Source organism: Chlamydotis macqueenii, chromosome Z (genome assembly GCF_036417535.1).
Source record: "Chlamydotis macqueenii isolate bChlMac1 chromosome Z, bChlMac1.mat, whole genome shotgun sequence".
NCBI classification, from domain to species: Eukaryota; Metazoa; Chordata; class Aves; order Otidiformes; family Otididae; genus Chlamydotis; species Chlamydotis macqueenii.
The window spans coordinates 30,513,160-30,527,530 of record NC_141593.1 but is presented as its reverse complement, the minus strand read 5'-3'; the positions used below and the strand labels follow the sequence as shown (position 1 = coordinate 30,527,530).

General features: G+C 37.3%; 1 protein-coding gene across 1 annotated transcript in view; it reads left to right on the top strand.

Annotated features, from left to right (window-relative positions):
• Positions 1-14,371, top strand: part of PTPRD (protein tyrosine phosphatase receptor type D) — a 371,958-nt gene that overhangs the window by 68,557 nt on the left and 289,030 nt on the right. The window contains exon 2 of the mRNA XM_086770018.1: positions 12,678-12,845. Coding sequence (XP_086626144.1) covers positions 12,761-12,845 — 85 coding nt within the window. The 5' untranslated portion in view covers positions 12,678-12,760. The remainder of the gene's footprint in view (positions 1-12,677; positions 12,846-14,371) is intronic.

Below are 14,371 nucleotides of genomic sequence, written 5' to 3'. Positions count from 1 at the left end.
GTGGACGTGCAAGTGTTTTCAGAGGAGGGAAATTAGAATTCCCTTCCAATCCATTTTCAAAGGAAGTGACTATAGTGTTTTAGTATTTAGTAGGATGTCCCCATGCTTTCGTCTGCTTAAGGGTGGTTAGTAGTTTCTTTAATGTGAAGAGCTGCAAACATCACTCAGGATCTAGAAAACTCAGCTCCTGTGGGGCCATGGAGAGATCAGTGCATTTACCTCAGCTACTTAAACATTATGGTTTGTTTTGATGTTTACTGGCCTTTCTGTGACTAAGTAAGTGGAATATTGAGGATCTTAGATTCAGTTAGGATCAGGGTCCGGTATTATGTCTGTGATACTGAGTCAGGAAAGAATCCTGACTTTTCAGGAAAGTCTTTATGCAGGTAGTGTTTGCTAATTATTTGTTTTATTGCAGATCCATTAATAAGCCATAATTCACATCGCTTCCACTGATTAACTGCAAAGTGATGGCACAGGAGGAGATACTATTGTGTATGTGTGCAGTTGGATATTGCTACAGAAAAGTAGCATACATGTTCTGTATGCTGGTATTATTACTCTCTAATATAGACATTACTTCCAATGTAATTTTACAGTCCTCTATTCCCTCTTTTCTATAATATGTTTTTAAATGTGCCTAATTTCCAAAGGATTTCAGTGTTTAAGGCCTCTTGGATATCACTGTGAGGAAAAGGTAAGAAACATTGAGGGACACAGCAATGATTATGTAGTTAAAAGACTACTTAAGAGAAAACAAAACATGAAGAAGTATAGTGTGTCAGCAGATTATTTTATAACTGTACTTCTGTAACAGATCAGTTGTAGGACACTGAAACAATGATAGAATTGTTGAAGTAATTTAAATAATATTTAAAGGACTGAGAATGTGAGTAATAATACCATATGCCATCAATTTCTATGTGAAAATCAAGATTGTAGGAACTATTGAAATCAATTTGATCATAATGTGTTGCTTTAAACTTTCTCTAATGAGTTTGTGAATGAAATTTCATATTTGTAAATTATTCCAGTGGCAATTCTCAGCAGTGATCTGGATTACTGTTATATAAATTGATTTTAAGTGTGAGGATTGAGTATCAGCATAAGGTTGTTTTTTTTTTTTTTCTCAAGGAATTTCAAGAAGTCTGCTTTCCACCTGTTGGGAGAGGTTTAGGAAAAAGCAGATAGCAGCATATTTGTTTGAACTCATTAGAGAAAAGCTTGCATTTCAGTTAGCATTAATCTGTTGCTGGATACTAAATTCAATTCCAAATCAGATGGCAGTTTGGACTATTGAATAGATGTGCTTGTTTGAGATCTCAACTACAGAAATAAAGGAAGATTTATAGATAAAAATGAACAAATTATTTACAGAAAAAATGAACAAATTCATTACACGAATACATTCCTGAATCCACAGAGAAGGCGTTGAGTGAACTCTATCTAGATAAATTCAAGCTATCCTCCAAAATTAATTGTAAGTTTCGATACTTCACAAAATTAATATATATCTTTGTCCTAGATCCCAAGTAGTCTCTGTCGCAAAGATTAGTGGAAGTTTGGACTGGAAGTTTGGGGCTTCCATTATGCCATTTCAAATAAAATTGTTTGATGTGGAAGTGTCTGTGTGGTAGTACAATAGGTGTGACATGACTAAATTAATGGCTCTGGTTTTCTTATATTCTGAGCTTTTTAGATATGCTAAAAAGAAAAAAAAACATGAGAAAAGAAGAGATGACTTATCTAAAATGTAAAAATAGTAATTCACATTTGTTTGATACTTAAAGAAGCTGACTTGCAAAAAAAAAAAAAAGTAATACTCGAAGTAATTTTTTTTAATTTTTGGTTCCAAAATCTTTAAAAACTGAAGAGGCAATAGTCACATCATTTGTGGAGGTAATCTTGGGTTCCAGAGTGCTAATATCTAGAAAATTACTTGTGTGATGGAAAATTTCTAACATAGTGTAAGGTGACATTGTGCACACTGTGGACATCGCAAAGCATGATAAACTCATCTACAGGTACCCGAACAAGGTCACGTTTTGGGATTTTATATTCTGTTAAAAACACACTTCTTCCTTCCCCTTGTCTTTTAACGTATGACTTGCATATATCTACTTATAAAAGCATCTTTAATGTTGTGCTGGAAGCACAGGACTGAGGAATTCTAGTTCTGGATATCAAAGAGTTAGGGATTGTTTGGAGTATGTCCTTACATTTTTTTCACTTAATCCAATTGTGTATGTTGTTCTAGTTTTAAAATAAATAGACAAAAAATTCTGCTTTCAGTAGCGTATCTTCTAGCATCTGAGGTGAGGAGGCAATACAAACACATCATCTCAACAACTGAATAAGTTTCTTCAGTATAAAACCTCTTTTAAGTGATGACATGCTGCAGCACGCAGAGTACTAAGGAGAGGAAGTATTTGTAGCTTTTTCTCCTGACTTCTGACCCTTGAAATTAAAATTACTTTCCTCATCCTCTCAGTTGCTGTTAACCCTCAGGAAAAATGAGTTGCTTTTATTGGCAGAAATTGGTTTTAACAACATCAAGATGATGCAGCTGTCTTCAAAATACAATAATAAACATAGGAGAGTCTAAACATTAGCCCAAACTTAGACATGCAGTTTTTTTGCCCTTTTTGCATATGCTGCTAAAGTTATACAGAAAATCCATATTGTATAGTTTTCTTTAATTTTTTTTTTCTATTACACCGAAGAAGTACAGTTGGAAAGTGTTTTGAAAAAGTTTTCTGTTGACTAACGACAAGGTCCCTAAGTCATTCACAACTGTGTACTTCAAATGAGGCTTTTCAAAATATTGAAAAATTGGTTACAGCTGGCTGCACACTGTGACAGTTGAAAATAAAACTCCCATACCAGTCATAACTAGAAATTCAATTTAGCTTATGCACAGTGAGAGCAACAAAACATAGTTTCTTTCCAAAGGGGCGACAGTGCAGTCAGAACTTCTACAGCTGCCTTTCATGCACTGATAATAAAAAAAATCAAAACAAAATCCCTAACTGGAAAATACACACTTCCTTTATAATTACCTATTTCAAAGCTGTAACTGAGCATTTCATTATAAAGATGCTAATCAATCCGGAACAATACTCCTGGGACAGCACGTCCAGAGACATAATGGTTATAATAGAAATGCTGCAGAAACTTTACCAGGTTACGATTAGTTGCTCAAGCATTTCTGTTGTGAAAGATGTAAATCCCACAAGGTGTTTTGCACTGCTGTATGTAGAACTTTAGGCTCATCTTCTAAGCTTTAGATATTGAAAAAATAAATACTTTATCATCAGTATAAATAGGCAAAAGGCATTTATTTAAAAAATAAAAAAAAAACAACTTTCCTGCATCTAGGTGGATTCTTAGGTAAGACAAATGACTATGAATAAAGGAAGCCAAAAGAGGAATTATGCTTCTAGATTATGGACTTCAAAAAAAATAATTTCTGAAGTGTCATTATACGGTTTAACATCTTTGTTGTTAACATGGACAGTGGGATAGAGTGCACCCTCAGCAAGTTTGCCAACAATACCAAGCTGTGTGGTGTGGTTGACACATCAGAGGGGAGGGATGCCATCCAGAGGGACCTTGATAGGCTGGAGAGGTGGGCCTGTGCCAACCTCATGAAGTTCAACACGGCCAAGTGCAAGGTCCTGCACATGGATCGAGGCAATCCCAGGCACAAATACAGGCTGGGCGGGGAATGGATTGAGAGCAGCCCTGAGGAGAAGGACTTGGGAGTGCTGGTGGACAAGAAGCTCAACATGAGCCAGCAATGCATGCTTGCAGCCCAGCAAGCCAACTGCATCCTGGGCTGCATCAAAAGAAGCATGGCCAGTAGGTTGAGGGAGAGCTCCGTTCTGGTGAGACCCCACCTGGAGTATTGCATCCAGCTCTGAAGCCCCCAGCATAAGAAGGGCGTGGACCCATTGGAGCGAGTCCAGAGGAGGGCCATGAAGATGATGAGAGGGCTGGAGCACCTCTTCTATGAGGACAGGCTGAGAGAGTTGGGGCTGTTCAGCCTGGAGAAGAGAAGGCTTTAGGGAGACCTTATAGTGGCCTTCCAGTACCTAAAGGGGGCTTATAGGAAAACTGAGGAGAGACTTCTGACAAGGGCATGCAGTGATAGGACAAGGAGTAGTGACTTAAAACTGAAAGAGAGAAGAATTAGATTACACATAAGGAAGAAATTCTTGATTGTGAGGGTGGTGAGGCACTGAAACAGATTTCCCAGAGAAGCTGGGGATGCCCCATCCCTGCAAGTGTTCAAGGCCAGGTTGGATGGGGTTTTAAGTGCCCTCATCTAGTGCAAGGTGCCCCTGCTCCTTGCAGGGGAGTTGGAACTAAATGATCTTTAAGGTCCCTTCCAACTCAAACCATTCTATGATTACTTGCAGCTCCCTCTACAATTTTCTACTGAGATTTTCTCTCTGTGGGACAGTGCTAATACTCCAGCAAGAGTGGTCGAATCCTGAGTAAACACTGCCATTTACAGCCATCTTTCATAGTGTAATGTGCGCAGCTTTGGGGTTTCCTCAAAAGGCTGGCAGCCATAACACTGTGGCTGTTGAGACAGTGCATGGTGTGGAATTTGGGTATCTCTGTCACGTGGGTGATCTTTCTGTAGAGGGAACACAGTAACTATCTGCATGTATTTGGCAAGCAGTCTTGGAGTAACATTGAAGCTAATGGTGCTAATACAGAGAATTCCATACAATTACACAGCTTGGAAAGCTGTTGCAGCACTTAGATTGTACTTGCTGAAATTTTTCCTGAGAAGTATGTAAAAACAGTGAAGAATATACGGAATATACCTAATGCATTTTAGTGTGTTCAAGCAGTCTATAGCTGAGTTGTAAGAGGATGAACCACAGGTCTAATAGGGTGTTTTTGTTATCCTATTCTTACAGCCAAGATATTTGAGTGCAAAGTTGCCTGGACAAAACAATGTGAATGAAAGCTGTGGGTATAGAAGCTGCACCACTTTGAAGCACAGGGAAAATCTTCACCTCAAAAATGTGAAATGACTGCATGTGCAGTGATTAATGCTTTGCACAATCTCCCATTGTTAGATTGTTAAAACAGTAATAGGTTTTACGATGAAAATCTTTTGTTGTTCTCAGTTTGCTTCCACCAAATCAAATCCAAGATGTCTGTGGGGATGCAACCTTTCTGCTTCTCACTTTTCATTTGAATGGGGTTGAGGTATAAGTTCTATGAAGCACCTGAGTTACCACTTGAAGTGGCCTTTCTAAGCCACTCATTTCTACTAGTTACATATAAAGCTATAGTTTTTAATGTGTTCTCTAAAGAAAAACACATTTTGAAGCATGCTTTCTGGCCCTGATCATGATTGTACAATTTCATTTGGTATCTAAAATGACTTGTCAACATTAGGACATCAGTTTGGTATCTAGAAGTATACCAAGTGGTACTTGCCTTAATAGAGAAACATCCAATAAAGCATCTGTAGGCTTTTCTTGACTTTTGACTCTTTTTCAGAGTTCATAACATTTTTTTTTACTTCTTCTTTGGGTGTAATAAAAAGTATTGTGTTTTACAAAGATATTTTATAGCTCTCATCTTCTTTTTTTCCAAAAGAGGAACTGTGGACAACTGTGGGCCATTATGCCATATCTTAGTATGGGAGATGCATAGTGCTTTTGTTGCTTCAGGAAGTTTTTGTACTTTATTATCAAATCATTTTCTAATGCCAACGACTTTTGAAAAATAACCATTTCAGCTCTCCATCTCTTCCTCTAATACGATTGTATTGCCATCAGCAATGTTATAATAAAGTGCATTCAGGCTAAACTAGCTGCAGCTGGATTACTGTCCGGTGTGTACTGCGGATTCACTGTCTCAGTCAGTCATGCTTCAATCTGATTAGGCAACAAGTGTATTGGATAGTAGTGAAACAAAACTATAAAGAGAGAAGCCATAAAGGAAGAAATCGCAGAGTAATATAATAGAGAAAAGATGCCTTGCAATGTTGAAGTCAGATTTGACCCGTTAGCTCCAGACTTGCAAAAATATTCTAACTTTATTTTAATATCTACAGTTCCAGTATGCTTCAACCATGCCTGATCCTGAAGGCGAGGCCCAACCTGAATGTTTCACGAGTTCTATGCTGAAAAGGCACAGAAGAGGCAAAATTTTCCTGAAACAGAGATGACTCTTCAGATAAAAGCAATGTTAGCAAGCCTATGTCATATTCATAGCAGTGGAGCTGTAAGATCTTTCTCATTGCTAGGTCATCCAAATCCTATCTCTGGGAAGAAGCAAGATAGTAAAAGATGCTGACTCTGACCTTAACTGTGATCCCAGAGTTCAGCTGCTCATTGTGCAGTCTAGCTATTCTCCTTAGGAGTGGTGCTTTTCTGTAGGACTGCTGGGAGCATCTGCTTGAAAGCTGGTTTTGGAGCCCTTTTTCCTGGCAGTGTCTGATGATTATAAATGTTTTGATATGTGGCTCACATTCCACACAGATCCACTGTTGTTCAAGTAGTGCAATAGACAGCAAAAGAAGACTTTAACAAACTGTCTATGGCAAGTAGCCTAGAACAAGTCATTTGCTCTTTTGCTTTTTGTTCTTTTGAGATAAAAGACAAAGGCAAAAATCAATCTGTAGATATTTTTGCATAAAAACAGGCATTGTATTTGTTCTTAAACCAGACTTTGGAGGTAAACAATTCATAAAATCATGAAATCATAGAGTCATTTAGGTTGGAAAAGACCTTTTAGATCATTGAGTCCAACTGTTAACCTACATTGCCAAGTCCACCACCAAACCATGTCCCTAAGTGCGACATCTACCTGCCCTTTAGATACTTCCAGGGGTGATGACTCAACCACTTCCCTGAGCAGCCTGTTTCAATGCTTAGTAACTGTTTCAGTGAAGAATTTTTTCCTAGTATCCAATCTAAACCTCCCCTGGTGCAACTTGGGGCCATTTTCTCTTGTGCTATCACTTGTTTCTTTGGAGAGACAAAAACACCCACCTCACTACAACATCCTTTCATGTAATTGTCTACAATGATAAGGTCTCCCTTCATTCTTCTTTTCTCCAGACTAAACAATCCAAATTCCCTCAGCTGCTTCTCATAAGACTCGTGCTCTAGACTCTTCATCAGGTGCATCACTCTTTGGACGTGCTACGGCACCTCAATGTCTTTCTTGTAGTGAGCGGTCCAAAACTGAACACAATATTCAAAGTGTGACCTCACCAGTGCCAAGTATAGGCCTAAATATTTGCTGTTTTCTAGGCTAGTGTTTACATTTTCTAAATGCAGAAAAATAGATATTCTACAAACCTTGTTGTGGATTTCACCCTGTTTGTTTTCTGTTGTTGGAGAAAGAGTATAATCAGTTTACCCAAGATATTTATTGTATTTTAGCTCCTTTTCTTAAACTGCTACTTCTTTTTATTTTCTTTCTTTCTGTCTTTCTTTTTTTTTTCCCTTTTTCTTTTTTTTTTTTTTTTTGGCAGGAGTCGGAACAGAATCTGCTTTCTTTAATATCTCATACAGGGATATGTATATCATACTCTGGACTGTTTCAGAGTAACTATAGCTAAGTAACTATAGTTGCAGAGTAACTATAGCTAAGTAATTTACAGGGTTCTTGGGTGACAGGAGTCAAGACCAAGGTATTGGTAGAGTTTGTGTTTTTCAGGCAAGAAATCAGTCTTAGTAGAAGGTATTTCATTTGTCCACTAGTTATCAGTGGCTTTGTAACATGGTTTAAATTCTTAGTAGAAATTCTCAACAATATATTGCTTTAATATGCATTAACAGATACCGTGGTATGTTTTTCTCCTCTAGCAAAACTATTTTCATCTCAGCAATTCAGCTGTTACCAGCACAATACTTCTTTCTTTGTCTGTTATTTGGGAGGCACAGAGTTAAGAATGCAGAATGCTCTAGTGAATTGTTTCTGCGCCATGGATAAGAAAAGTTCCTGTAATCTACAGAAGTGACTAAGATGGCAGAATTTTGCAAGCGTTGAGATAAGTGACAACTTACAAATTGCTGTTTTAGTTTGTGATTTAGAATGTGAGTGAAGCTGTGTAAATATCAGGCTAGGCAGGGTTTTCTGTATATGGTTTAAGATTGCATATGAACAGCAGTAATTCTGTAAGTAAAAAAAAAAAACTTTTAAAGAACTTTCTACATGAGAAAAACAACCCTGTGATGTGATTTTTAGTGTAATTTTGCTGTCATTCATTTACTCACTAAATTAATTTAATTTATCTGTTTTCTTTATTTCTTCAGTTATTGAAAATCCATTTTCTGTTTTGCATGGTAACAGAAGAATTCTTGCTGAAGTCCAAAATAGAATTACAATGTAAAATCAGACTGAATATATTAAGTTGTTTAATATAAGCAAAATTCCACCTATCACTGCAACTCAGTGGTGCTTTTATAGTGATGTAGTGGAAAGGCCTGCTTGTGATCAGAAACGTGCTGTTCCAGGGTGGATGCTCACTCATGTTGGAATAACTGTAATAGAGAAATTCAGGAATGATAGAGGAGTATTAAGGTGTATTGTTATCCAGGAACTGATAAGACTAAACTCTGCATCACTCAACACATCTGTTTTTTAGATTTCCTTAATCATCTGTTTACATTTTGACTTTTGTAAGAATGAAGTCAGAATGAAGCATGGAACTTCTCTAGCAGGTCAACCATGGAGACTTTTATCATGTTTAATCAATAAAAAAGCAAGCTAAATGTAGAACTTCTGACAGTTTCCCTCATTCAATTCCCTTTAAAGACATTATTTTACCCAGAGGTATTTCTGAATTGATTTTGGTTAAACAGCTTACAGCATTAATTTTATGCATTTTTTCCTGTTCTTTCTAGTAATGATTCAGCTGTCAGTCAGGTTTTTGCAGAAAGATTTATCTATGGAATGTGTTTGTTTTCTTCTTTAAGGAGGGATCTTGATTGATATGCAAAGCTGTGAGGTATTGGCACTTCTTCCTTAACTTGATTCTAGTAATGTTTCAAATTTCCTTTATGTATGTCTTCACTTGCATACACATGGTATTAGAAATCTGTGTCTAGGGGATGCATGTAATTTAGGATTGTAGGTGTGATGAATGAAGTGTAGAAACAGAGTGTCAACACAGTCTTCTGTTTCAGGGTTTGCCTGTCATTTTTTCTTAGAGAAACATTGTTTTTTTTAAAAATGTAAGGTGTATCCAGCTATTTTCCTGTAAGTCCTTGTGGTGGAGCAGAGATGATAGTGAACTAAAATCTTATCTCTGAACAATTTCAAACTTTAGAAAAGTTGAACTAAAAATCTTGTTTGTGTAATAGCACAAATGAGCTCTCATATCTTCACATTCCTGTATTCCAAAATTATGTAAGTTACTGGTTTTTATCCATATGGCTTCCTACATTTGCCATGACTTCTTTATTGTCTATGCTCAAGTCTCTTCCGAGAGTTCTTCCCTGCTGTGTGAAATTTCTGTGTGGAGTTATCAGGCATGGAAAAGCAAGCAGATAAATAAAATTAGTATTTACTTTTTTTTCTTTTTTTTTTTTTTTTTTGGTTCTAAGATTTGCTTCCAGGTAAACATTTTCTATAACTTTAACTGTCTTGGAGCTGGTAGCATCTCCTCCTGAGTACTGTGTTAGCACCTAAAAGATGATTTCTGATACTAAGTTAAACAGACTGCAGGGAAACAGTTCAGTATTCAGATGTTTCAGTCTCCCAGTTAATCATCTTTAGTATAATTGGTACATGTACCCATGCCCAGGTGCTGTCATCTTCCAGGCCCCAGCTGAGGAGAATTCTTTCATGTCTCTGCATTGAACACTCTGGGAGGCTGGACATCTCCATCTCCACTTTTACTGATCTTGTTGATAGATACTGCTAATCAGGGAAAATCTATCCTCTTACTTGTGATAGATAATGATAGATATATTAGCTAGTTCCACCCTTTGGTTTTAACATTTGTATTAACAATTTGTTTGGTTTTCACGTTTGTATTAACAATTTGTTGGCTCTCCTTCTTTTGGGGAAAGAGACCAAAGGAGCTGTTGTGGAAGAGATTATTCATAGGTAGCTCTTTTAGAGATGTTGTAGGAGGAATTTTTTAAAAATTATTTAATACAGCAGTTACCCAGTACTTATCCTAAGATAAAAACAACTTTTACTAAAGCTCCGAAAAGAAAGGGTTTTTTCTGAATAGCTGTTGACCTCTCTGTAGCTATTGTGATCACTTTTCTACCAAGGAGAACCCCCATCTTTCTGCACTGGTGCAATGTGAATGTTGTAGCAGAGGCTGCTAAGAGGGTACCTCACTCTGGATTCGATCTGTCGCTCATGTTATCAGCCCATCATCTGCATGCATCTGCTAACAGCATATCTTCAACTCACTTGAAAGAAAAAAGGTCCCATCCACCTATTCAAGTCCTTCTGTTTACTTGACCTAACATGCTAGAAGTTAGGTATAGAGGCATAAGCAAGTGAAGAGAGAAAAATAACAGGCAAAGGATCACCTGGAAACCATAGTGTGTTTATCAGATTAGCTAAAGCCATGCCACTCTGAAGTAGCAAAGAAAGGAAGTACTGAGAACTTTGTTTTTTGTTATCTGAGTTATAAAGAATATCACCTTCAAAGCAGAGACAATGAATGCAGTATTCCTAAGTGCTTGTATGTGCATTTAGATTGAGAGAATGGAGTGGTGAGGTTTTTAATGTAAAAAAAAAAAAAAATAAGCGCTCCTTTTTCTTTTCAACCTTTTGTTTTGCCAGGTTTTGTGATCCATCCCTTCAGCAGACAGCTTGTGGAGGATAAATGCACATTCATGTATCAGGATCATGAGATTTTGAAAATTCACCTTTTTTTTTCCCCAAGCAGATAATAATCTTTTTTTCTGTTAGATACCACATTTAATATTTTGATGGGAATGTTTGGGATGTGTGAATTTCCAGTTCCCTCCTAAAAACAGTTATGTAAAACAAACACCTTCATGGTCACTTTTTGTTCCCCTCCTCTGCTCCCCTTAGTAATTATCAGTCTTGCTTCCTCTCCACTTCCTCCTCTGCTAAAGGGAGCAGTTTCTGGTTCAGACACAAATATCAGTACCCATTGCGTTTCTGCCTTTCACCTTCACATTTCAGCTAGTCTGTTTGTGTGCCAATAAAAACACAAAGTTTTGTCCAGAAGTGAGCTGCCTTCAGAGATACTTCGAGGCTCCCTTATAACTCCTGCAGTCTAAAAGAAGCAAGATCAAAATCACCTGTTACATGAAAGTACATTTCATACATCTCCATCTTTGTGATAGCATTGGAATCATTATGTAGCAGTTGGCTCCGATACGCTTGCACAAACTCAAATTGAGTCCGACAGGACTGATGTCTCATGGACTTTGCTGTCATTTGAAATGCTGGCATGAAGATGGTAGCAATGAAAGGGGGGAGCTGGTGCCTTCAGCATTTTGCCTATGAAGATTTCTTAGGTTTGTATTTTTTGATGGCAGTCGCTGATTCAAAAGATAGCTTTACAAAAGAGATTCATAGCAACCATAGATTTCTAACAGCTGCTCATGTCTTTTCTTCCTTGAGTATGTTCTTTGAGCATCGCACTCTTGTAAAATGGGCTCTTTATACCACCCACAAATCTCTTAAGATCTCTCTAGTGGAATGGTAATTATAATTTTTTCTCCGCCCTTTTAGTTTTTATCTTCACTGCATGGAAACCAGCCATGTGTGGTAATGAAAAAGATAATATCAAACTTCTGGAAGTTTGTATGTTGCAGACCCTTTGAAAAGCAAAATTACATTTCAATGTTATTTTAGTGACAACGTCAGGCTACTTGGGGATATCTCTAGTTTTCCTGTAAGAGAGAAAAATACTTTTATATTCCTTAATTTCTGTTATTGCTCAAGTGTGGTAAATTTGGACCAGAAAGAGGCACTGCTTTTTTTTTGAAGTTAGGTACTTGAGCTGTAGTACTCCCAGTGTATCATATTCAATTATGTGTCATAATAAATGAGATTGATTAAATTGGAATCTCAGCCCTTTATTCAATACTGCATTTCTGGTTTTGTGTTAGGCCTAGTTCAGATATGTACAGGAAATCATAATGGGAATTTTAACCTTTGAGCATTGTTGAACTATGCAGTGTGCTAGCATTTGATATCTAGCTTTAAGAACACCTCATGAAGAAGATTTTGCTGTGTTATTCTTAACAGATGCCAGGGCATCAGCTCCCAGTATGCTGCTTGCAAATCGACTTTTTATTTTGCATATTGAATTCACTTTGCTTCCCTTCTTGCAACATGAGTATTCCAGTGGTGTATTATACTTACACTTCATTAACAATGACAGTTCTTGTGATTCAGAAGGTGCTGTTGAATACAACAAAAGATCCAGGGTTTGACAGATTGATTATGGAAGAAGAGGCACGCTGAGAAATATGTTGGAACAGTGCTAACATATACCGTACCTTGAATCTTCTAGTATATGCCAGTAGCCTGAAATAAATCACGTTTCCTTTTCTTTCTCCCTGACTCTTTTGTCTTTTGTAATGGTTGGCCTCAAATTGTGAATGCTTACAAAAAAAAAAAAAAAAAGAGAAAATTTCTACCCTATTCTTGCTAACTGTATTTTTCTCTTTTTCTTATCTGTTCCACAGGCTCTGAAAATACTTCATCTGAAATTTCAGACTGGACAGACTTGCAGTGGCTTCTAAGCCAGTGAGAACAAGGCTGCCAAAGCATGCTGGTGCCAAGCTGTCAGATGATGCACGTAGTCAGGCCAGTGGTGGTGCTCCTGTGCTTGCTACTCTATGCTGATGCTGAAAGTAAGCTTATTATTCATTTGTGCTTCGGTCTTGGCCATGTTGAACAGTTTTGTTTTCAGCTGGTGGTTACTAAGGGTCTCAGAATGAGTGTCCTTTTGAATAATTCCTAAAACACTACAAAGTCCTCTAGATCACAGCTAGTATTTGAAAAGGATTGTTTATGCAGCTTCCTTAGTATTTTTCTTGTAGTGCTCCTTTTTTCAAGCTGCTAATGTTTCCCTCTCAGATGGTGGAGACCCTTGCCACAAAGTTACGTAGTCAAAACAAAGACCAACCTTGCTTACCAGACATTGGTCAAATCCTTTAAAGACATCTGTCATTCTTTGAATACTTTTTTTTCTGAACTTTGGTTTAACAAAAAAAAATAAAAAAAGACACAGCCCCTCAATTAATATCCAGTCCAATTAAAATTCCAGGCCTTTTGTAACTGCCACAACAGCTGTTCTAATGTATTATTTCCGACAGCTGTCGCAGAGTACAGTATCCAAACAAATCAAGCAGAACTGACAACTTAGTGGCTGGCCTAGATGTGTGACAATCCAGTGAGGAAAGACACCTATGTTTACTTGTACTGAAGGGAAGCTGTAGGATTTTGGTCAATTAGTTTACCTATTAATGGGAAGATAGTATCTTCTTTTTAATTAGTAAATCATTAGGTCTGCCTTGTTTACATGTGTTACTTCTCCCAGCTGTCCTATGGCTTCTTGCAGAAGTATGTGCAGATGAGAAAAACCATTTGCTTTCCACCTGTTGACCTTCAGGTTTACTACAAGCTGACTCTTAGGTTTGCTACAAGCTGACTGTGAACATTGACTTGATTGAGGGATATTTTCCTATTGAATCTTTCTTACTCTGTGCAGATGCCTCATCAATCAATAACTTTGTTCCAGCTCTGACTTTCAAACAGTTTTTTGTTTTTTCACATATCTGTGTAAAACAAAGGAACAGTTGAATTAAGTAGGAACACACAAGAATAAAAACAGTGGCAATAAGGTTGGATAAATCATACTGAGGAGTTCCTTATCACTTCACTTGCCACCTGCACTCCAGGTATACTAAATTACAACAATAAAAGAGATACAAAATCTTTCTGCTTACATGTGTCATAAGACTTCCTTCTTTTAACGGTAGCTCTATGAAAGTGAAGTAAGTGAAATAAAAAAAAAAAAGGACAAAACATACATGTTTGTCAAGTACTGACAGCTGAGATTCTTTGGCCCCTTTCCAGGTAGATAATGACCAGCTGGGATGATTGTGTCTAGGGTGAAGCCAAGGACATTTTAACACTTTAGCCAGCAAATAATTAATGGGGAAGTGGGTCCATGTGTTGAATGTTTCTGCGGTTGTATTATACAACCTATTTTAAAAGTAAATTGTGTGCTTAGCAGGCATAGATTTGTAGAATCTAGTATGCCTTTTCTGCTTCAGATAATGGAATGTCCAGCCTCTTGTGGGCGAGTAGTGATTGATACTTTGGTTTTGGTAACCCCAATCAGATATCAATTTGCAAAATGACAGCCAGACCC